The 26,400-nt window shown below is 31.7% G+C and overlaps 3 protein-coding genes across 3 annotated transcripts; 2 read left to right on the forward strand and 1 right to left on the reverse strand.

Moving 5' to 3' along the window:
* Positions 1–142: 142 nt before the first annotated feature.
* On the forward strand, positions 143–3,531 carry Ufl1 (UFM1 specific ligase 1). Its single transcript, XM_011499274.1, is given in 6 exon segments — positions 143–536; positions 933–1,010; positions 1,012–1,508; positions 1,582–1,728; positions 1,854–3,212; positions 3,303–3,531. Coding segments are annotated over 6 exon segments (2,313 nt in total). The 5' UTR covers positions 143–453; the 3' UTR covers positions 3,452–3,531.
* A 503-nt stretch (positions 3,532–4,034) lies between these two features.
* LOC105361954 (bifunctional ATP-dependent dihydroxyacetone kinase/FAD-AMP lyase (cyclizing)) lies at positions 4,035–12,709 on the forward strand. The gene is made up of 10 exons (XM_011499276.1): positions 4,035–4,219; positions 5,195–5,264; positions 5,348–5,461; positions 5,553–5,641; positions 6,835–7,051; positions 7,145–7,390; positions 10,511–10,900; positions 11,760–12,013; positions 12,383–12,510; positions 12,586–12,709. Exons 1-10 carry the CDS (start codon positions 4,100–4,102, stop codon positions 12,689–12,691), a joined length of 1,734 nt encoding a protein of 577 aa, XP_011497578.1. The 5' UTR covers positions 4,035–4,099; the 3' UTR covers positions 12,692–12,709.
* Positions 12,710–17,551: 4,842 nt separating this feature from the next.
* On the reverse strand, positions 17,552–26,126 carry LOC105361955 (ataxin-7-like protein 1). The gene is made up of 6 exons (XM_011499277.1): positions 25,731–26,126; positions 24,328–24,384; positions 24,101–24,205; positions 22,815–22,931; positions 21,892–22,544; positions 17,552–18,707 (listed from the first exon to the last, which is right to left on the reverse strand). The coding sequence occupies exons 1-6, from the start codon at positions 25,813–25,815 to the stop codon at positions 17,760–17,762; spliced, it is 1,965 nt and encodes a 654-aa protein (XP_011497579.1). The 5' UTR covers positions 25,816–26,126; the 3' UTR covers positions 17,552–17,759.
* Between the last annotated feature and the right edge of the window lie 274 nt (positions 26,127–26,400).

Genomic DNA, 26,400 nt, shown 5'->3' on the forward strand with positions numbered 1-26,400 from the left:
GCTTATCCGCCATTTGCAGACATTACAAATCGGCTTAACCATCCGCTATTTTATAATTTCGGCTGACCTTCGGCATCTCCGGCCTCGTCGACGTGTCATCGAGCATAGTTCGTCTAAACTTTCACACTTGTTGCCTATTTTCTGTCCTTATCACAGACCCCCTTCACAACATCGTGGCCAATACATTGTTAAGGCCATCCCGAGGTGAAAGTCAGATTTGTCGTCTGCAGATCACCAAAAAGAGTAATAAAATGATAGAGAAGATGCAGTGACCTAAAGCCTGACGACGATAGGTATATCGACCTTATTGTGTACATACATTTAATGACAAATAATCCTTATTGTTAAATTGTTGTTAAATCATGTTATATTGTTAATAACAGGTTGGAGTTATCTGGTCGATTAGTGAATATTTTATATTATTTTATAATTGTAACAAAATAGTAATTAACAATGACGCAGAACACAAGTTGGGACGAAGTGAAGAGGCTAGCCCTTGATTTTCAAAAAATGCAACTAAGTTGTGCTTTGTATAGGTAACCATGTTCATTATTTTTTCATTTTATTTTACTTTCATGCTTAATTCGAATTTTACAAGAGAAATTTCTTGTATCCTTAAAACCGTCTACACATATGTCCATGCATGCCTACACGATACACTAGTGCACAACGATAGGCATACACCTAATTATTAATATAATAAATTTTTATCATAAATGCAGTTTCACTCGTGTGAAATACACGCGTAATATGTGCCTAATTTAATGATCTTCAATTATTCTTAAAATGTCATTAAAACAGTATCGTCATTATGATTTATCATTTAAAATTTTATTATTCATTCTTTTCTCTTCTATGGTATATACATAAAATATATACATATTGAAGATTTGTTTTTTCATTCTTTCAACTAATATTAATAATGTTTTCAGATTATCGGAACGGAATTGTATAGAGATCGTAACGAAATTAATCGAGAAGAAGCTTTTAAATGTTATTTTTACAATTGAGGAAAGAGTATATCACACCAGAATATCTAATTACTGAAATTGAGAATAAATTATTCGAACATAATGGTCGTATAACTTTAGTCGAATTATCTAGTATTTTGAATGTCGATTTATCGCTAATAACTAAATTTGCCAGCGATATGGAAAAAAGCAATAAACATATAAAAATAATATTAGACAATTTAATAGATAACAATTATATCTCTAAGATTGCAAAAGAAATTAACAATCAATTATGTAAAGATGGCTTTATTAGTGTTGTGGACTTAATGCTGTATTACGATTTGCCGGCAGATTTTTTACAGTCAGTAATTGAAAAGGAGTTAGGCAAAACTATATTAGGTAAACAGGATGTAGAGGATCCAAGAATTTTTTATAATCAAAATTATATAGCCAGAATTGAAGCAAAAATAAGGGGTGCGCTTTCAGCAATTACAAAACCAACTCAAATTTCCGCAATATTAGGACAATGCTCTATTCCGGAGAAAATATTCTTTGGTAGTTGAATTGTTAATGCACGCAGAGGTTTTTACCAATACAAACCTTTCATTATTAACATTCTTTGTTTTAGCAATTTTGGAGAATCTGCATGAAAAATGTCAAGTTCCAGGTATTATAACTGGCAAACATTGCAGTAATAGTATTTATGTCCCTAGTATATATTCCAAAAGCCAAAACGAATGGGTTGAAAACTTTTATAAGCATAATGGATATCTTGGTAAGATTTTATTACTTTATTTCCCCCAAAAAATCTTAAACATATCGTATTGTTTATATGGTTTTCGTTTTTACATCCGAAATTAATGTACTCATTAATTAATCCTATAATTGCTTATGTTACAGAATATGATGTACTACTAAGGCTGGGTATTTCGGATCCAAAAAATTTTGTAAAACGCCATTTTACAAATAGGGATATAATGCATCTTAGCGCAATATCGATAAATCCCATACTCATTGACCAAGTCGATGTTATTATTGAAGAAGTTATAGCAACTAGATCCTTCACAGACATTAATTCTATCATACCAACAGTTTTTAATCCTAAAGATATTGAATTATTTTTAAAAGAAACGTCTTTAAAAAAGCAATCGCAATCGTCCGTTCACGTTTTTGCATTAACGGTTATTGTATCGGATGTTTATTTGCAAGAGTTACAAAAGCAGTTAGAGCCCTTAGCTAGGGAAAAGGCAGAGGAGATTGTCGTTAGTGGCAAATGGCCTCCGCCTACTAATGAAAGTAAGACAAAATATAAGCATATGGACATCGAAGATAACAAAGTTGATAGAAAAGCTGAAAGGAGAAAAAAGGCATATAGTGGGAAGGCTGGTGGCGGTAGTCAAGGTCGAGAAACAAAAACCAAATCAATTAAGAAGAAGTATAATCAATTTAAAAATCAAGATAATGACTCGGATAATGAGCAGCTTGGCTTAGAGAATGAAAAGGTTGATATGAATTTTTTAAAAATCGATGATATTCAAAAGGAATTAAATAAAGATAAGAACTTAGCGGATATGGATGAATTTACGGATGAATTGTCAATATACTTGTGTCCTCTACTGAATAAGCAGGTTCTACAGATAATGGAACAATTATTACCCAAGCATAAGACAATAGATTTAAGTGAAATTGATAATCATCTGAATGCGTTAATAACCAACATCAAAGTCTTTGATAAGGGAACAAAGTTTGTAGACAAATATACTCAGGAAGCACTGGCAAAATACTTATTGAAAACATTAGTCGTAGATTTTATAACAGAAATCTTCAAATTATGCGCTCGTCAAAATGTGATACAACATTCGCCTAATTTAACGACTGAAACAAGGGAAAAAATACTCCAAGACTTACCTAACGATGTAAAAAAACCACTTGCAAATTTGCATAAAGTTGTTGCAGGAAACAATTTGGAAGATTTTTTTAATGCCGTTGAACCAGCTATGTCTGCCTGTTGTTTAGTTTTAAGGAAATATGATAAAAAAAAAGATAGGTTTATCATTGTTGATCATAGGGAAGCTCTTCTAAAGGAATTAAGTTGTACGCAAGATCCTGCTCTAGTATTACATTTGACAACAATAATACTCTTTATAGCAGCTACGCAAAATACAATCCATATATCTGGGAGACACGTATCATCTATTCTTTCATTTCTGCAGTATTACTTAAAATCCTCGACATCTTCTTCCCTTATAAAATATCACGGTAACAACAACGATACCAACAACAATAACAATAATAATATGAAAAAAAACCAATTAAATGTTTTAAATTAATGATGAATATTTGTTTTAGATTTACTATTAAAATTTCTTAGTTCGTCTAATGCAGCTGATAAAGAAGTATTACAAAAACTCTTACAAGATGATTTGCAGGAAATTAAAACTATTGCTACCGAATATTCGAAGCAACTGAAAACGAATAAAGAAGATGGAAATTCTTAGAGGACAGAAATTGTAATCTCACGTTAAAAAGAAAAATTAAAATGTTATTGTATATTTGCATTTATATCAATTATTTTAAATAGACAATTTTTAATTATATTTGAAATATATTAAAAAAAAAAAACTATGTAATTGGTATTAAAATTCTGTTAAAATTGAAGAAATTATCAACAATATTTTATAAAAATGTGTTATATATTTTAAAATAAAAATCTCATATTATTTTTATAAAATTAAATTATTTATATATCAATGTAAATGTCAATATTCTTTTCTCGATTATGTTAAGATCTCTTTAAATATAAATGACTTTATGCATCTTCATATATTTAGATAATTAAATTATTCATTAATACTAATGAATTTCAGTTTAAATCAATAATTGTATGAAATGATTATAACATTATTATTTAAAGTTACATAAGTTTTTTATGTCCTACATAACTATATATAGATATATATTTCTAGGTCTCTGAAGTATATTCCAGAATTACTGGCATATTTTTTATTCTATAATTTTCATAATATCTAGGATAACAATTCACTTGACTCATTATTTTCCAAATTTTCTTTTTATCAGTGATTATATTTAAATAATACATTTTGCGATTTATGATTTTTAGTTAAATATTATTTTAAGCTTGAAAAATGGCAAAAAAGAGTTTGATAAATTCTATTGATGGCATGGTGAATGAATCTTTAATTGGTTATACTTTAGCATATCCACAACTCGAATTACATTCACCAAGAGTTGTTTTAAAAGCTGGAGTGAGTATATTATTTATTGTAATCATGTATTTTTATTTTTATCAAATATTTTTCAGCATTTTATAAAAAAATTTTATTATATATATATATATATATATATATATATATATATGACATAATGCATATAGATTAAATCTTAGAAAAATACATCAAACATATGATATTCAATTTTGTTTGTAGTAAAGAAGGGAATAAAAAAGCTCAGCCTTATGAAATCAATGTTATTTTAAGGATTTATGCGGTACATTTTGAGATTATGTGAAAGGATTAAAAAAAATTTTTTCTTATTTTAGATGCCAAAGAATAATTAATTACCAATTTCAATATAAGGTCATTGGTTTCAATTTATGCTTGTGTAATGCAAAATATATCATTATATAAAAATTATTATGTTATTTTCAAACTATATTTTTATACAAAATTCAAATTTGTTTTATAAATTTTTGAGGTTATATAGATTTTAGAAATAATAATTGTGTTTATATTATCAGGTCTTTTACCAATGAATGAACATTTATCATTTGCATTTCAAAGGTGAATTTCATTTTCATGAAATTTAACAAGGGGACAAATTAATAATTAATAATTTAATCTGAAGGGAGAAAAATTAAGGATATGTACATTATAATCTTGTATCTATATTAATAATTATGCAGCTTAAATTAATAACTAATTGTCAAAAGATATTTATGCGAAATGAAATTTTGAAAAATTAACAAATTAAAAAGTACGTTTGTAATTCTTATAATTAATTGAAATAAAAATGTAAAATGGTAATTTGATATAAACAAAAATTCCATCCTTATCGGTAATATATTTGACAAAGAATATTTAAGATGTTTTGACAAATTTTATCATTAAAGTAATAAATTCCAAATAAAATACTCATTAAATTTATAAAATCAATTAATAGAATGCAATATAATTGTTTACTATTTAAAATATTTAAAAAATATATTTAAATAATCTTATTAGTGGAATGAATTGGATAACAAAGTAGCGATTGTAAGTGGAGGGGGTAGTGGCCATGAGCCATTTTCAGCAGGTCAGTGATATTTTTTCATTATTAAAATCTTACCTCGTGTAATTTTACTCAAAAATTATGAATATTATTTTATCATTGAGCAGGTTTTGTTGGCGCTGGTATGTTGTCGGCATCAATTTCTGGTTCGGTATTTGCTTCACCACCTTCGGGTCACGTGCTTCATGCAATTAAGTGTGCCTCGGCAAACAATAATAATGGTACACAAAATTCGTTAATTGCAATGAAGAATAATTATAATTTGCACTTAGACGATACATTAATATTTAAAAATATTTATTTCATTTGTAGCTGGATGTCTCGTAATTATCGCTAATTATACGGGAGATTGCTTAAATTTTGGATTAGCTATTGAAAAGGCACTGGGGCAAGGCTTGAAAGTAAATTACACAGTGACTTTATTAATTAATATTTTTCTAATATAAGTTTATCATAAAAGAAGTAGAAGATTAATGCACATGTTGATGATAGTCGGCATCAATCGGTATATGTTAAAGGTTTTGCACAAAAACTATTTTTTATTTTTAAGAATTTTATAATTCTTGCTCGTTGCATATCGTTAAAAAAGTATTACAAATCAATTAACAGATAAAATTTGGATTTTAATTCGTTTTCCACGTACTGTTTAAGGCTGTAAAATTTCGATAAATATGAATAATATTCCCTTAAATTTGAATGCACATTTACATATTTTTCGAATTCGCATTAAATAATCTTTTTTAATGGTTGATTACACCATACGCCTATAAATTTAATTTATGTATAGGTTTATTTATTATAAATGGCAATTTATTATATATTATAATAATTATTAAGCATTTTCTTGATAATATAATTATCTTAATATCGCAAAATAGGGCAAAATATTCAAAATCTTTATCAATATTAAGAAATTTCATGTCCATAATGTGACAAATATTGATTATAGAAAATCATTTTGATATTCGGCATTCATAATAATTAACAAAAATCGACTAACGAAGGAGAGTAATATTTAATTTTTTCTCTTCCATTAATTTTATATTTAAACTTCTAAGAGATATTACAATTTTTATTAAAATTTTTCTCGCCTTAAATAGCGGATTATTTTTATTTTTACATAAAAACAACATTATCTTAAACGTTCAGTTATATATATATATATATATATATATATATATTTATATCAACATAATTTAAGAAAAGTCAGAAAGAAAAAACGAAACAAAACAAGAAGTCTATAATTAAAAATTTCATATATACACACGCGCAGAATAATTAAATTATTAAATATGAGAAAAGTATTTCAATATTTTGAGTTCGATAATATTGGAAATGAAATGCAAAGATAAGGATTGAAAAATATTTTAAAAATACATACGTTTACATTGGATTATACTTTGAAATTCGGTATTTTTCTAGTAAATCATCACCAATGATTTTTTCTTTTTTTTTGTGCAAAATTTTCTCGAGTTTTTACATAAAAATTTAATAATTGATCGTTTTTGTTTATGAACACGATTCATACATACATAATATTAATTAGATGCATTAGTATATTTCATGATTTTATATTTTATATTTTATGATATAGGTTGTGCAAGTTACAGTTGGCGATGATTGTAGTATTCCCGATAATGAATTGGGCAAAGTAGGAAAAAGAGCTTTGCCCGGTATTATATTGGTGATAAAAATTGCGGGAGCTATGGCGCAAAACGGTTACTCTATCGACGAAGTAGCGAAGAATGCTCAATTAATAGCTAATAATACAGCATCGTGTTCAATTGGTTTAACGGCATGCAAAATTCCTGGTAATTGTATTACACATTAACTACATTATGGCTTAATGACGAGTAATTAAGAAATTTTAAGTAAAAATAGCCTTCTTATATTTAATGACTTAGGCGAGGGTCCTATGTTTGAGCTTCCAGACGATGAAATTGAATTTGGCCAGGGCATACATGGTGAAGCGGGATATAAAAGAATAAAATTACAGCCCGTTTCTAAAATTGTATCACTTATGATTAATGTAATCATTAAATCCCTTAAGATTGTCAAAAGAGACTCGGTAGTTATATTAATAAACAATTTTGGTGGGCTGAGTCAATTGGAACAAGGAATTGTTGTAAAAGAGGTCGTTACGCAACTTCGTAAGTTAAAAAATATATATAGTTTATTGAGATATTTTTTAAGATGAAATTCTGATTTTTGAATTTGAATAAGATTTATTTATTTTATTAAAGCGAATAGACGAAAGCAAATATTATTCTAAATTTTTTATCTTTTAAGAGAACAATTCTTCTTATTTGTTATCGTTCGTTGAAAGTTTTATAAAATCGAAAGAAGTATCTTTTAATTATAATGGCAAGGGATTCTTTATTCTTCATATTTATAGTTGCTGATTTATTAAAAATTACTCAATAATATCCTAAATACAAACAATAAATTGGTAAACATTATTAAAATTGCGTTAAAATAATGAAAATGAATATAAATTGTCCAGATGTAGATAAATGATTGGTTAATTAATTTTTTTTTTTTTAAATCTCAAAATTAAATTTAGCAAGAATTTATCATTTTATGTATATGTTTAAAATATAAAAATTAATTTTTTGTACTTGATGAAATAAATATGAATGCTTAACAACATTTCAACTCTTAAGCATCATTCATTATGATCATTTTACATGAAAAATTGAAATGTCAAATATTTAAAAGTACGGAATCATTAAAATTATATAAAAAGCTTAGCTATTTAATAAATCTTTCCATTTAGTGAAATGAATTACTGTGCATGTGGGTGGGGATGGGGGTTAGTAATTTAAATCACATTTTTATGTATATATTATGTGTTATATAATTGGTGGGGATATGATTATATAGTTGGTGGGGATAGGATATATTGCATACTAGGCAATATAAATGAGCATGAAGAAGTAAAAAGTTATAAACTATGTGAAATACGTTAGATACGATTGTGAAAGCATCGGTGAAGTAAAGTAAAAACCTTCGAGCATAATGTATTTTTAGAAAGAATTTCTGGGTCAATAACAAGTTGTAATAAATTTGGAAGAAAAAAAAAAAAAAACCTAAAACATTGGCAAACTACATATTAAATTAAAGTTTATAATTTTATAATGTTATTAAATATGCGAGGGTAAGCTGCAATTACTTAGTAAGAGGCGAGCTAGTTTACAAATAAACTAAATATAAAACAGTAATGAGTAGGTATCGATTGGGTCAAGCAATTTAATTCGACGCACACTGGCAGCGCACAATGTTGCTTCGGTTGGGAAATTATCAATATTTAAAAGCAACAATCAGACGAGCAGGCAGAAAGAAAAGTTTTTCTATTATTGAAGGCAGAAGACGTATGAATAGAAAGTAAAGGATGTGATAAATTGCTCGAATGCTATTGCATCTTTAATTTATCCGGCTAACGAAGCTTTTACTTTCCTTTATATTGCGTATAGATGAGGAAAATTCATGATTAGTAATAGAAAAGCAGTGAAAGCGGCTTTGTCAATAATGGTAACGATACATTAATTTGAATAAGGATTACCTCGTCCCATTTGCAAATATATTGCAGATTATGATTGGATTGAATATGAGGAAGTAGTAGGGGTAGAGTCCAGTTATCAGGATACAACATTAGTTTATTTTACGAGCTATGGTCCTGGAGATATGAGACATCTTTCTCACTCATATTCTATCATTTGTATGCTAACACTCCTCTACGCTGATTGTCATTATTGAAATTTTTCTTTATCATAAGAAAAGTAGCTATTTGCGTTTAATCATTGGTATTTATTGCGATTATAATAATGTCAAATCATTCGTTCACTGGTCATTGTGTTAAAATTTAAATACGACATACGTTGATATTCTATTAAAATGAATATGCAACAGTTTCACATGTTAAACAAAATGTAGAATGTATCACCATTAAAACATTAAAACATTCTAATACACATAGCTACTTGACGTACATTATTAATTTAATTAATAAATAGTTTTTTTTTCTTTTTCTTAATTAATATATAAATTTATTTTTAGTTTTATTGTATTATTTATTAAATGATATACTTTTTTTCACGCAAGTTTTCATTAAATATATAGTAGCATTAATGTTATACTAATATTAGCCATTGGGTAATATATAAATAATATTTTTATTATTTAAAATATTTGTTCCAAATAATTTTCAATATTTTTGATATTCTTATACTTACTTTTTTTATATTCTCATATATTTTTTATTATTCTTATTTATTCTTATTTTTTATATAAAAACTATACCTCGCATTATAAATTCCTTTTTTTTTTATATGTCTCTTACATAAAAATTTAAGTATTATGAAGTATAAGGGCGATAATGTTAATTCAAAGTAAAAAGAATTTTTGTAATTCAAATCAATACTTACCATACTTAGTATGTATTATCGAATGCTTAATTGCAAAAATATATATACAGAATCTGTTTTTCCAACTATTTATTTACCAATACTCTAATTAATCATAAATACTTTTCTGAGTAATAAGATCGTAAGGGTATCATATATAGTAATGTCGCGTATTTTAAAGAGACTCGAGGTAAATTTTTTTTCTCCTAAAAATTTTAGGGAACAAATTTTTAAATATTTACGTCAACTCGCGGGGTTTTTAATAAAGGCCATTGAAATATTTTAACAGATGCTTGAAGAGCTTAAAAGATAATGAGCTTTACATAATTCGCTTTCTTTTGTAGTTATGGCTGCCACATGGAGCAAATTTTAGTATTAATTCGTATGCCCGGGACGTTCAGAGCAATAGATAGCGGACATTAATTAAAAACTTATAACGCAGCCATTTTAATTAGAAATGAAGTTTCGAAAAATTTGAAGATCCACGCATTTTTATTAAACATAAAATATTTGTTCGTAATAGAACATGATATTAATGGACTTTATTTTAATGCATTAGCGAATTTCAGAATTTAATAAGAAATCGGAAAATTTATTGACAGAAGATATCTATACTTTTTTAATGTTCCGATGCGATTGAAAATACTCAAAGTAGTCTATATTTTTTACTATTTTTATTATTAAAATTTCGAGTATTTTTAATAATATTTTTACAATGATTCTTATTTATTATATATCAAAGAAATTTGAGTGATATATATTTTTCTAATACACTAAATGAGAAAACTAAAATAAAGATTGAATGGTCTGCGATTAATGATTTGATTAATGAATAAATTTCATATAATTTCATACAATTTTATATAGAGAAAATGGAAATAATTCCTGTTCGAGTTTATTCCGGACTCCTAATGACATCTTTAGACAGTGCAGGCGTGCATCTATCTATTCTGAAGCTTCCGGAAAATGATATAAAGTCAATTTTATATTTTCTTGACGAAAAAACAGAAGCTCCTGGATGGCCAGGTTGTTCTTATAGTATTGCACTCTCGAATCATCAAGATATAATGATCGTGCAGGAAAAAATGAGTCAAATGAAGGTTGGACCATCATTAAATAATTACCAGGAGCAACTATTAAGGGCCTGTTTGCAAAAAAGTTGTAAAGCAATTATTGAGAAAGAACGGAGTATTAATGAGTTAGATAGCGGTTGCGGTGACGGGGATTGCGGTACAACACTTAAAAATCTTGGCGAAGGTAATTTATAATATCAATTTTGTTAATGTAAAATTTCTTTTTAAGCATTATTATCTATAATTAAATTGAGATAATTTTATAATAATGAACAAAAAAAAAAAAAGAAAAAAAAAAAAAAAAAAAAAAAAAAAAAAAAATTATTTATTTCTTCAGAGAAACTATTTTAATTTTAAACATTCCCATTACTTCCATTGCTACTCTTAAAAACACAAAATAAATTAATTTATCCAATAACTTAATTCACTCTCTCATATAAATATTTATATTTTAATTAATTGACTGAATTGTCAAGTACAACGATAATACGAAGTGTGAGAGACATTACTGTCGAATAAACCATTTCTATTTGTAATTGTTTGCTTGTGCATTACTTTGAGCTTATTATGTTATTATTAATAATAACAACAACTAGTGCAAATATAAATTTGATGTGATTGCTCAAGCATTTGTTATAAATATTAAATCATTTATTTATTCGTCGATTCACGTACCGAAGTATTCTACACATATTATGAAGATAAATCTAAATCTACATGTCGAATTAAATAAATTGCAGGTATGCTATAAGAATGATAATGTTTCGAAACTAATGAACAATATAAAATAGAATTCCCTATTTGTTAAAATCATTAATATTGGACAACTTGGTGGTCGATAATGTGGATAAGATTTTGCATTAATTCCTTGGAACATAGGGTCCGATATACGAATCAATCCACTTTTCATAAAGTTGTCTGAAAAGAAAATTTATTTTATTTTGATAATACATTTGAATGTAATAATGCAAGAGATTTATATTGAAATCAATCGGGAATACCAATGTCATGATAATTAAATAGGACTTTTTCGTTCTTCTCAGGAGTGCTAGCGGCAATTGATAAATTAATCGTATCTCACCCATCCTCGTTAATGTCCGAGTTAGCGAATATTGCTGAAGAACGAATGGGAGGTACATCGGGTGCTCTATACAGTTTGATGTTCACAGCCGCCGGGTCTGCTTTGTCTAATAGTGATAATACGGAAAGTTGGCTTGAAATTTGGGCTCGAGCTTGGCGTGCAGGAATTAATGGCATTATGAAATATAGTAAAGCTGTACCAGGAGATAAAACAATGGTGAGCTGAATAATAAAATGGCTAATAATGAATAATAAAATAAAATTCATAACGAAAATCATGATATTAAATATGATGGAAAAAAAAATAAGTTCATATCGCCGAATCCTTTGTTGTTAAAGCGCTTATTTTAAAATATGTTCATGGCAATGAACTCGTATTCATTCGCAGCGAGCGTTTTTAATATTATAAATACTAATGGTATAGTAAGTATTTTTAATGGTAATGTGTAATCTATTAGTGCATGCATTTATTCGTCAATCAATTCATTGATTACATACACACGCGTGTATGCGTAAGAATTCATGTTGTGCGCAATGGTAATTACGCGAATGTAATTTAATTTACGGTGCTAAAATACATTTGCAGATTGACGTTTTATATCCTTCGTTAAATGAGCTGGAAAAGGACTTAACGCTTCCTTATAAAAAAGCGGCAGTGCAAGTGGCCAAAGTGGCTACCAAATCGGCCGAGGAAACGAAAAATATGATTCCCAAGTAATTAAAAAATTTCCACACCTACGTACGGGTGCAAAACTATTTTAATTAATACGCTTTATCGTTTATTTTTAGGATTGGGCGAGCGAGTTACGTAAAACAAGGAGAATATTTAAAAAATATCGACGCAGGAGCCTTCGCTGTCTCCATTTGGATAAATTCTATAACAGAGTGCTTATAAAATCTTTAAGATGTCTAAAATTTTAAGCATTACATTACACAATAAACGCCACAAGTCAATGCTTCATTTAAAATCATAGTCTTTTATTTACGAAAATCTAAGTACATATAAATTATGAGAATACATACACAATCTATAAGATGCAATTTTCCTACACTTACTTTTATAATTACAATTATGAGGAAGTGTACTCGTTTATAATTGAATTTGAAAGAAAACGTATACAGATGTTGGTTTGATTCTTAAATTGCATTGGCATAAGGAAATGCAGGAATTCTTTTCTATTCTTTTTTATTTTTACATATTCCAAAGTGAATCGAACAATACATGATTTTTTTCTTCTTCTTCTATAAGTAATGTGTATAAGCGTTTTTAAACGGAACAAAAATCCGTAATACTGTCGCGGCAATTAGGCTGCGACATCATTTAAAACAGTGGCGTACGACATACCACTTTTCATAAACCTACATATGCATAAAATGTACATTTACATATTAAATATCACAATCTATGATGAGAAGTCATAACTTTGTAATGTTCGACGTGACATTCCCTCAAAAGCACACGCGCGCATACGCACACATACTGAATTCAATAACCCATCCAAAACTAATATTTGAGATGAATAATGCAGACTTGGTAATAAAAAAGAACTTATTAAAAAATTTTTGTATAAATAGATGAACATTAATACTGATTATTAAACATCTCACGGTAATTTTTCTTTCTTTCTTTCTTTCTTTCTTTCTTTCGTTCTTTCTTTCTTCCTTTCTTCCTTTCGTTCATTCTTTCGTTCTTTCGCTCGTTCTTTCGCTCGTTCTTTCTTTATAAATATCGATGAGTTTTTCAAATAGAAACAATGCATAATAATTATATAGAGTATGTTAAAAATATATTTTTAACAATTACCTTACCAAAAAGGAATTTCGTAAAACGAAGTCGATTTTTCAATTGCCTTGAACAATAACAATTCTTCATTATTCCTTATATTGGGTGTTTTTCATTGCTTTTTGTTTCTTTTGTTTTTGTTTTATATGGAACAGGTTATTTGTGATTATACGATTAATTTATGAGTAATTACGCAAACGCGTGTAGATGATTTATTACAATTCCTAAACTGTCAGTATTGTCGTTAACACGTGTTATTATTACATATTTCTTAGAGCTTCGATATTACTTTTTTTGGGTTTCGCTTTTTCTTCATTTTTTCAGTTTCTTACGTTTATATATAAGATTATATACGATTTACATTATCAATTGTTTGTGTAATCTTAATTTACTTTAAGTTTTAATACTTTTAGGCATTTTTTTCCCCAACTGATTGTTAATTTTTTTTCGAAATAATTATTTGCGATTTATCGTTGACAAATTAAAAATTTTGCAGTTATTCACACGAGCTGATTGAATTATTTAAATAATTCACCGTTTTCAAATGTAAATTTTGTGCAATGTTACATGTTAATATATATGTCTTAAATAACTTATATAATCACATATTGTAAGTAATTTCAAATAATTGGTTAGTGATTTTTATTATAAGTAAAATAAGAAGTTGCCTCTCATGTACTTCTCGTCACAATTAATTTACCGGTGGACGTACCGCGCATGACTGGTTATATTAGTCGATATTGGGTATTACAAAACAGGAGGATAGGAAGTTGACCTCAAATAACAATATCTCTCATCACTGCAGATATTTGACAATTATCATAAGTAGTCTCATAATAATCGATCGCAATCGTGGAATAATAAAGATGGTTGTCCTCGAATACCAAGTTAGTGAGTAGAAATAAGATACACGTCCGTGAAATATACACCCGTGAGTGACGTATATAAATAATGAAGGATCAAGAGTATAGGTAAAGGTTAAAGTATAAAAATTTACGAAAACTCGTCTTTCATCGAGTTAATTAAAAGAATATGCAGCCCGAAATGTCGTATATTGTACTTTTACATGCGATCAATGCTCTATTGTATACTTTTGAAATCGATTTAGTGATTAACAAATTTGATCGTCTCCAAAGACTGATAGGATATTTCTGATAGTAACGAAGAGTCCAATATTAACACCGTAAATATTATACAGTTAATATGTTAAAAATTAATATATATATATATATATATATATATATATATATATTATTTATGGATAAAGCAGTCATTGCTTGTCAATTAATTAATTATCAGGGATGCTATTTAGGCCCATTAGTTCCCTTCGATGTACCAATTATTAGAATTAGAACAACCAAAAATGTCATCGAAATTGAACTATCCTATTATTCTTGAGTAGATTATTGGTAAAATTATAATTGTTTAACCCGTATCAGACATTTTAAGGCCTTGGATGCTCCTCTTATGGCATTATTAGCAAGAAAATCTATACTCCAAGATAGAGTATATGATAGATATAGTAATATAATATTATATATTATGGAGCTCGGTGATTCAATATCGAACAAGTAGATAATTAAAGATAAATAATCTTCAAATTTTAATCTAGTCGGCACATTGCTTTAAAACGTCAGTTTTCATATTTCATTTATGGAGACCACACATGCCAAGAACAATGAGACCAAGATTTTATCTTCTTCATTTATTGTGTATTCCAATCGTGCTAAAATTTGCATGTAGCGCTCGATAATATCGCGCGTATCAAAATTGGAAAGTTATTGTTTTGCTATTGGAGACAAATTGAAATAATCGCGGTTTGTTCTAACAAACATTTTAAAATATTCTCGTATTTTCCTTCCGAGTAAACCCGATAGCACAAGATATCTTCAATAACAATGACTGCCGACTTGAAATTGATCAACTAAAAATTAACAACATTCGGTATATAAAGCTCATTTGCTCTGGATCAACAATTATTCTCAATGCGAACTCAATGGTAATCTTTTCGGATTAAAAATAATCTTACTTTTTCATTTTCTGACGATGGAATGAGTTTTGCAATTTTAGCTTCAGCCCTGTCATACACCATAATATGTAAGCTTTATTCTGATATTGCCTTAACAGACTTTTGAAATCATATCCCTGAGATGTGTGGGGTTACAGTTCTAGTTTTTGTGATTTAATTGTGTAAGACGAGAGCTTCACATAGTATGTGACGCTACACGCATTTCTATGCGTAAACTTTTTGTTATATCTACATGGTTTTTTATTATTTTTTTTTTTTTTTTTTTTTTTAATTTTATCATGGAAAAGATAATTTCTTATTTTAAACATTAACAGATGGATAATACATTATTTGAAATTAATTTCAACGTGTGGTTCTATAAAATTCTCATTTGGATCTATAAATTTATCATTACGTAAAATACAAAAATTATTTATATACAATTATGAAACGAAATATTTTCATTCAACCGCGAGTTTTTACGCAATTTCCTTTTTGAGTCGTATTTTTTAAATTATGTATAAACAAAAATTATAACAATCGAATTATTTGTGACTTTTAAATTTATACTTTCATAATATATATAAATATAAATATATATATATATATATATGCAGACATACAGACATACAGACACACTTGCACACATACCTACATGCATACACGCACGCACATGCACACTCGCATATACATATTAGCATAAAATAAAAAAAATGGAATTTTGATATTTAGTGTACGTAAAATTTTATTACATTTTATTAAATAATTCATAAGACTTTAAAAACACAAAAAAAATTAAGTTTTTAAACTTTTTTTATTGTAAAAATTGAAAGAAAGAGCACGTAAATATATTGTTTTAAGCTTATTAAGACATTTGAAACGTAATAAATCAATAAAAGCAATTTTTAATATTAGCGTAAAAAGTATAATTTAATTAATTGAAAGTCTACTAAAATCAATTCCTTAAGTTATTAAAAATTGAATATATACAGTTATAAATCTACAGTTCGTTAATTAAGCAAACTCAACGACTAAATGCATTCTTTAACTTATAAACGTGAGATCAGCCTTATGGGGCTAATGTTAATTTATTGAATTGTGAAATACCAAAATAAATTAAGGAAGCGTAGAAAATGAATATTTTAAGTATTGATACGTAGTGTTAATTTTTCAAGCCAATTTAAAAGAAATTACCACAGTTTGTAGTGCTCAGACTTAATTGTTTCAGTTCTTGAACATAGACGTTCGCCTTGCCATGCATTGTGGTGAAAGAATTTGTTTGTTATTGGACATAAAAAATAAAAAAAAATTAAACAAATTATAAAAAAAAAAAACGAAAACAAAAACCCAACTTATTCTAGATGAAGAAATGATAAAAAAATAAATAATTCGATGCTCTATCTAATTAAGTATTGGATACTTTGGAGAGTTAAAATAAAAATCTCAGGTATCAGGTTTGGTGCCTCGATCCATGGCATAATTTACACATTTTCTTTTTTATAGAAGTATATGTATAATGATGGGCACCGATTGGCTGAAAAATCTTTGTGAGTAGAATTCCTATATAATGTATCACTCTCTCTCTCTCTCTCTCTCTCTCTCTCTCTCTCTCTCATGCTTTCTTTCACGCTCGGGCGCGTACACACGCGTGGACGCATACATTCGCACAACCATATGCGTAAGCATACGTAGATAAATGAAAGTTACGCAAAATTATGTATCCCTTCTCGACAGGCTGTTGACATAAAATAATTAACAAATAAAACGAGAGGTAGGTAAGTGCCCGAGAAAAAGAATAAAAAAATTATATACACATTCTGATGCAATGTAACGCGTACTCTATGCGGACTCAGTTCTGGGAAAGTTTGGATCTGATTTCGTTGGATGTATATATATATGATAAAGTGGCGTTAAAAGTCAGGTGAAAGGTGAAGGTGCTCATTCCCATGAGCAGAAGGTGACAAGTATTGGCAGAAATGGATTATCAATCGGGCGAAGCTAAATAGTCGGCTACGAAAGGCCAATACGAGTTAAATGATAAATTAACGTTAATAATTCGCCACTCCGCCAGAAAAATCGTATATAATCAAAGACAGGGGTGAACAATTTTGTTTTCCCGGGTTTGGAAGGTGGCGCGCAGTGTCCTCAGCCTGGAGTGGGCAGAGCGTTGTGTCAGTGAATATTGAAGTTGTACTGCTTACGGCTAGAAGTGATGCGCAACCACCTACTTACGGCAAGGGGCTCGGGGTGGCAGCTCGACCAGGATATGTCGTTGAAGTTCGCGTAGGGTGTGGAGGCGGCGGTAGCCTCGAGCTGTATCGCGGTCGAGTACTCCTGGGGGAATTCGTGCTTCGGCCTGCCGAGCTGGGCGTGATGGCCGCCGATGCGCTTACCGTTGGTCATCGCGTGGCTGGCGGTCCGCGCGGCATCCTGAGTCGCGTGATGCTGGTGGTGATGGTGGTGGTGATGGTGATGATGGTGGTGGTGATGCTCGAGGCCCGAGTCGAAGAGGCTCGGATAGCTGCTCGGTATCGGCGACTGGGACATCATGCTCGCGCGCGATATCTGGACGGTGACCTGGGATTTGTCTTTGTACGCGGGCGAGGAGGCGTACATGGCTAGGCTCTGGCCGGCGTCGATCTCGAGGGGCGCGGTTTTGGCCTCGAGGGCGAGGCTCGTCGATGCCGGGCCGGACTGGTGGCTGACCGGGAGAAGTGCCGGCGCCACCGAGCCCGAGACCGGCGACTGTTTGCTCATGCCCATGTGCTCGACGCCGAGGGGCGAGGACGAGCCGGGGCCGCGATTGTACTGGAAGAGGGAGGCCTGGGGCGACATGCCGCCCGTCGCTATGGGCGAGAGCGAGGGCAGGACCACGGAGATGGGTGCCATAGTGGAGGCGCCATTGCCGGTTACGGTACCAGTGCCGTTGTTGCTCCCACCGCCAATGGCGCTGCCCCCGACGTTTATGCCACTGTTGACACCGCCGACAACGCCACCGCTGCCCACGCCACCGCCGCCTCCGGCTCCACCACCGCCGACGCCCCCGACGCCGCTCACCACCGACGACTCGATTCTTCCATTAGATTCCAGCTCGTTGGCAAAGTCCTCTTCCAGTTTCGTCTAAAAAATACAAGAAAATTTTTGATAATGGAGATTGAGAGAGCCTTCATTTGATAACGATTGCGAGAACTCAAAGAAACCATGCCTTACAGGTTTATTGGAGCCATGCGGGGCCAGACATCGATAAAGCAAATCAACAGCCTGTAATAATAAAAAAGAAAAAACACGTATCAACCAAAAGCCTTTTCTCGTATACTCTTGGATTGAATCCTTTGGCTCATGAGAGATAACTCGAAGATCATTTAATTATTTATTAATATAAACATCTTCCCAGGAAAAATATGAGAAAAAAATATGAAAAATATTATTCTTTCATAGCAATTTGTGAATAATTATCATTCAAATCATTAATACCAAGTCTAATCTCAAACTATTTACGAAGATAAATCCTTTTATAGTTTTTGTTTTTTGTTTTTTGTTTTTGTTTTTACTTTATAATCAAACGTCAAAAGATCTGTTTTCATTAATTTTTAAGTTTTTATAAAAACGTTATCCATGAAAGCTGAGTAAAAATTATTGAGACGCAAATTAAGCTTTAGTACACTTCGAAGCCTTAATAATTTTTTTTTTTTTTTTACCGACTAACTAAATTATCACAAATACGAAGAGAACAGAGTTTTATTATATTAATGGTATAACACTAAGTGAAACTCAAAATTTAAAATATAATTTTCAACAAGTATGGTTTTCGAGAGACTTCTAAAGTTACAATAGTCGTTAGGATTGTGTAGAGTATATTTGATAAAACAATTTCTCTGTTAACTTAATGCAGTATTATTTTAAATTCTTAATTTGTTTGATGATAAAAAGCAGTAGTACACGCGTAATCTTCCGAATTAAAAACGAACTGTTAAAAACATAGTCTTCGAAATTGTGTGTGTACAAATCAAAATTTTATATAATCAATAAGGACCGAAGTACAGATTTGTTTTATTTTATTTAATTTTCATGTTGAAAAAAATGCTTTCGTGTAGGTAGAATTTATAATTTAATTAATATCATACTGTGTATGTAAATTGAAGGTAATAAAATATATCATTTTTATAAAGATCCATCAATAGGTAATTCATATAAATTAATTATATAAATCAAAAGATAATAATTATTAAGGAAATGACGAATGTATGAAGAACAACTTTTGTATTATTTTCACAATATTAGGATGAAATTCTTGAAATTCATAAAATGACGATCTTATCGAGAGTAATAAATGAGAAATATGTATTGCAGTAATATAATAATTTTACACTTAAAAAATAAACTTTTAATAAATTGGTGTAGTTATAATAATTTTTATTATTAATATTCACAGCTGGCATTTCATTTACTATATCTAGGAATTGATAGGAGTTTTATTATTATTATTATTATTATGCTTTATAAGCCTTCAACGGTATTTTACTATCACAAATCGACACCAAATATACTTTCCAATCGAAAATTAATCAAATAAGCAAAATAAAAATAAAAAAAAATTTATTTTTATAGAATTTAGATAAACATGCAAATTATATATTAACTGAATATATTTTAATAAAGAATGCTAAACATAAATAAGACAACGTACGATATAAACACATTTTTCTTACTCCTTCAATATGTACAATTGAATTCATGGCTTCTTCAAACGGACAAAGCTAAATTGAAAGATAAAAAAAGGTCAAGACTCCTACAAATAATTTAACTCTAAAATCTGATGTATAGCATTCAAGTATTTATTATTATGTATTGTATGGCTTTATGGTAAATAAAAAAAAAAATAATAATAATAAAAAAAAAAAACTCTTTCTTAGCAACACGACATATTTGTTTAAAATAATTTTTAAAAACCATGGTGGCCACTGAATTTATGAATTTATTTTTAAACGTTCTGAATGTTTATTTATATTTTAATTTCAAAGGTCTTGGCACAATGTGCAATCCGATATGAAACATAGCTTAGGGCAAATATTCATAAAATTGCGTCGTTTAACTAGTTGAAATTAAGTAATTAAATAATATCAATATTTATTTATATATATATATATATATATATATATATATATATATATATATATATATATATATATATATGACTTTTTAAATCAATTTTTCAATCTAATGGTTGGATTATTGCATAATAGGTAAGGTAATCGATGAATAAACTTGAAGGGCATCATTTAATAAAGCTCTTTGTGTTAAGAATTCAAAATGTACTTTCCGAAACAAAAGAGAAACGGTGAAAATTTTCGATAATATCATCTAACTCTGAAAATATTCATACAAATGCCAACGACGATAAGAAAAAACAGCCAGGCTTCACAACATTGTTTGCAATTGTTATCTTAAAATTCATGATTTTTGGGCATTTTATTTAGATTAGTGATATGTACGCTTCCGTACTATTTTCAAACTATCAGTACAATATACAAGTTTCAAGAATTTATTGAATTACCTATGTATACATTTACATGATCATTAATGCTTTATTTCGAAAAACATTAATACTTTTAAAATCTAATTAAATTAGAGACGATCGTTATTATAATTATGAAAGTTGTAGCGATCTTGACAATAAATCCAAAAACGTAAGCGACTGCTTTCGAGGAATGCAATATTTCAAATTTTATCGACTGAACAAGTTTTTTCCTTATTTTAAAATTGGCCCAAATGATATATATATATATATATATATATATATGCATATGCATATATACATAATGGTTATATAGTTTCTGCATTACTTTTTAGACATAAATTCAAGTAGAAAAATCCTCAAGTCTAACGATGCGTCACTTTTAAAAACTCACAATACTGCAATACAGGCGACAATTGTAAAAGAAAAAAGGAACAATAATAAAATAGATATAAAATGGTGAAGTTTCGTTTAAAGTGCTTTTGTTAATGTAGCGTAAAATATATGTTCTTCAAGCGGTGCTTTAGCTTTATCGAAATCAGGCTTTCAACGTAATTCGCAAAGAAAATTATTTAATCGGCACAGCGTACGATGACGAATGACACCAGTGCCGCAATATCATGAGAAATATTCTCGAGAGCTTCAGAGAAGGAAAGATCTCGTGAGCCAGTAGAGGAGCTGAGTCTCCCGGGTTGGGGGTGGGGTCGGCGGCGGTGTGGTGATATCGAGAGAAAGAGCGAGAGTGGCCACCAGGCGGGGGGAGGGGGGATGGGATAACCCTGTGATTACCTGTGGTAGCGGGTAAGTATCCGGAAGCGAGAGAACCGGCGGCGAGCTCGGGGCCTCGAGGTCGGGTTGGGCCGTGGCTGTGGCCAGGCCGGGTGCGACGCTGGACTCCAATGTTCCGCCGAGGCTCGGGTCCGAGTTGCCGAGACCGAGGGCGCCCGTGAGTGCGCTCGCGGCCGTGGACCCGGTTATTTTCGTCGGCGCCCTCGCGCTCGGGAGTTCCTTCGCGGCCCTGTGCTCGGCGAGCAGTTTGTCGAAGGTCTTGCTCCTGCCGGCGACGGTTCGACGCAGCGAGACCGTATGGGCCTTGCAGGTAAGAGAGCGCGTGCAAGGCTTGCCGGTCTCCTCGTTCCAGACGCCGCAGTGCCGGTCCGGGTCGTACTCCCGATCCTTGAGTAGCGAGCGCTCGGTTTTGAGCCTTTTTCGCTTGGGCTGCTGACTCCCGGGGCTTTTGACGGGGCTGCCTGAGGAGCCAAGGGTGCTCGCCAGGCCGCCGGACGATTGGACGCAGCCGAGGCCCCCGGACGGCTCGAGGGGAGATCGTGGCGAGGTGCCAGAGACGCCCGAGTGAAGGGTCGGCTGTTGCTCGATAGTCCGCTGCTTGACCGAAGTGTGATTGTTGCCGTTGCTGGTATTGCCGCCGATGCCGAGGCCAACTCCAGGACCGCTGGTACTGTTAGCGCCTCCGCTGCCGCCGCCACCCCCGCCACTGCTGCCACCGCCGCCGCCGCCGCCGCCGCCGCCGCCGCCGCCACCGCCACCGCCACTCCCGGCTGAATTACTGCCGTTGTTATTGTTGTTGTTGTTGCTATTGTTGCTGTTGCTGTTACAATTGTTGTTGGTGTTGTTGGCAGCAGCAGCGGCAGCGGCAGCGGCAGTAGCGGCGGCGGCGGCGGCGGCGGCGGCGGCGGCGGCGGCGAGCTGACCCGAGGATTGACTTTTCTTCAGTTTTGACAGTTTGCAGTAGGGTGTCTTCATAGACGGCTTCGTTGCCGAATTTGAAGGCGGTGGAAGATTCGTGCTGCCGGAAGGGTGTCGGCTTTCTGCAATATCACGTTTCATTTTACTCGTTTAATTTACGTTTACGTGGCTAACATTTGATAATTCCTTGTTTGGTAATTAAAAGCACAAACATTCATTTACTGATATCGTTAGTATCGTCAGTTACTGATCGATTCATTTATTTTTTCCATTGTCTATAATTTATTGCATTATATATTTATGATGGGATTCAGGTTTAAACATTTTTTAATAAAAAATATTCAAACTGCAAAAGTTTGAATATTTTTAAATAATATTTTCCCATTTAAAGGTGAGATTAGAAAAATATAAAACTAATAGAAATTACAAATTTTCATAGAAGTAATTGAAATAAGCAAAGCAAAACTGAACTACTATAATGTTTAAAAGTGCATATAATATATTTTTTTATTGTTAAAATGTATTGTTGACAGAGTATTGATAAAGAATGTAATTAGTTAGAAATTTATAAGACTATATGAATTTCCAGAGAAAGCCAAAGATATTTTTATGATTAAAATTTTATGAATACAAACTATTTTTAATAATATTTTTACAATTGAACTTTGAAGGGTTAAACAATTACTTTTTTTATTGTTTAAAATATCATTTAGTAAAAAATGTTTAATAATGTACAATAGTTATGTAATTTAGTTAGAATATGCTTGCCTCATTTCATTTGTGGCATTCATTTTGTTAATAAAATCTTATTGTAGAGTTCTTGATCGATTAACTATTAAATAAACAAGATAATTTTTATCTATCTAACATATTATAATGAATGAAAAATACAATGTATCTAAAATGAATATAAATGTGCATAAATTATAAGAAAAATAAATAAGCTTTGTTGAAAATGGGATAGTACGTTAATGGGGTAAGTCATGCTACAATTTGCATAAAATTCAGCTGGCGCATGTGAAACTTTCCAGACAGATTTTATATCGAAGTACCTTGGATACCCCATTTTTTATTGAAAGTTAGCATTCAGTAAAGATATTAGATGAAAAGTAAAAACTGCAGAATAATTACTTTGTACATAGATATATCAATAATTTACAAAACTGCATTAAAAATTTCACAATTTTTTACTAAGAAAAATAAAGTAATAGTTAATAGGTTATTAATCATCATATTATACATAAAAGCATTAAATATCTAAAGAATTTTTTAATAAAATTAATTAACGTACCCATGTGCTGTATTAAAGCTTGCGGTTTGACAATAGAATTGCATATTTCACATACAACTCCATAAAAAGTATCCCTTTCGGGGCAAAATCCATATAAGTCAATATCTGAAAAGTATAGTAAATATGATTTAGTAGTCTATAATAAAGCTTATAAAGTAAATAATAAATTATCGTCAACTTTATAAAGTAAAGTAATATTATAATTTTTATTGATAAAAGCAATTTACCATCAACGGAAAGACGCATAACTGAACTTGCAGGCTCTGTGTCTGGTTCATCATCACCTAAAATTTCACGTTAATTATTTCATTTATAAGCCGTAATAATATTTTTATCAATTAAAATGGAATCGACTTACTACTGTAATGAGTAATATGATGTTATATAGTGATTAAAAAAAGTTTAATATTTCATGTTTACTGTTGATTTATACAATATGAAAACATGTGACTGGAAATTTATATGAAAAAATGAATTTGATAAGAAGAAAGCATTGATGAAAAAATTTAATCTATTTTATAACCGAATGATTTACATATGTATAAAGAAAATAATTGGAAAAATCATCTAACAGTAGAAACAATGCTAATTAATTTAAAATTAAAAGAAGACAAATAGATGCAAACATGGAAAATGTGGTGAAGAAAAAAAAATGGAATAATGAGGTCGCATGTGTAATTTGCATTGGAATCGAAATAATCGTTTTGTATAAAATCGTTCGTCCGTGATATAAAAAAAATTGTATACGGAACTCTCAACTTCGGTTACACTTAACCATCATTCATAATGTGTATGCGTGTGTGTGTGTTTGTGTGCGTGTATACGCATCTGAGAAACGACCTATAAACCATTCCTCCCTCAAGCTCCCTCTCGCTCTACGTCGCATATACATGCATCATACTTATGTACACGCGCATGCATACATATGCGCATTGTCATTTATATATATATATATAGACTGATATGGGCATGTACGTGAGTATATCTACATATGTACGATGATGAATATAAGGGGTGTGCTCCCATCATTTGCACACTCATTTTTATAGATACACGTGAGATAAGAGAGCGTTGGGTTGGGATGAGATGGGATGGGATGGGATGGGATGGGAAGGGGTAGGGTGGGGTAGGGTGAGGTGGGATGTGGTGCTACTCGATGAAGCGAGGCAAGGCGAAGCGCGGCGAGGAGAAGCGCGGCGAGGGAGGCAAAGCTAGACGAGGAAGGCGAGGCGAGGTACGATACGATATTATGAGATATGATGGGGTATGACGAGGTATGACGAGGTATAATAAGGTATGGTAAAGTAAGACGAGGTATGCTGAGGTACGGTAAGGTACGATGAGGTACGGTGAGGTAAGGTGCGGTGCGGAGTGGTGGGGTGTGGTATGGTGTGGTAGGGTACGGTGAGATGAGGTGAGGTGGAGGAAATGGAAGGCCGGGAACAAGAGAGCGATAGAGATAGATAGATAGAGAGAGAGAGAGAGAGAGAGAGAGAGCGAGAGAGCGAAAGAGAGGGAAGAAAGGCTCGAAGCTGGTTTGTGGAGGTTATGTTATCACCGTATGCCAAAAATTGCACAGGAGCCGCTCGATTATAAAGTAGGTGGAATGTCCACGTAAGGGGCGACTTACTCAAGGGTTTGTCACGGCCAATTTTCTCGATCCAGCTAGACCAGGGCTGGCCGTGAAAGAAGGTTGGGCTGTCACTTCCCGACATTGCCAGCAAGCGCGCACACTCAAGGTTTTGCGGGGAGAGACACGAACGGCTGCAGCGTCCCGTAGCCGTTGTCCGTCTCGCACTCTCGCCGCTTACGACTCACGACCTGCTCACCACTTCTTTCTCGTTGTACCTACTGCATGCGCCCTCCTCCCTTCACTATATGCACATTCATGTATAACGCTTTCGCATAATTTGCATACAACTCTCGGACTTAGACTGCGTCCATGCGCGTATTTTCGCGACTCCCGTTTCTATCACATTCGCATGGCTGTGGCGGCCAACTGCGCTTGGCTCGCGCTCGCGGTCTCGCTCTCTCCCTTCCTCCCTCACGATCAAACTCTCCCTCTTTCTCCCACTCTCAGTCTTTCTCACTCTCTCTCTCTCTCTCTCTCTCTCTCTCTCCCTCACTCCCACTCTCCTATACACTGTCACTCTCTCTCTCTCTCTCTCTCTCTCTCTCTCTCTATCTTCCTCTTACTCACTCACCCTCGCCCTCGCCCTCACTATTCCAAGCGAAAGAACAAGAAATTGCACCGGCTCCTTCAGATATTCTCTGCATATGCACACGTACACGCCAGCGCC

Source organism: Ceratosolen solmsi, unplaced genomic scaffold (genome assembly GCF_000503995.2).
Source record: "Ceratosolen solmsi marchali unplaced genomic scaffold, CerSol_1.0 scaffold2, whole genome shotgun sequence".
NCBI classification, from domain to species: domain Eukaryota; kingdom Metazoa; phylum Arthropoda; class Insecta; order Hymenoptera; family Agaonidae; genus Ceratosolen; species Ceratosolen solmsi.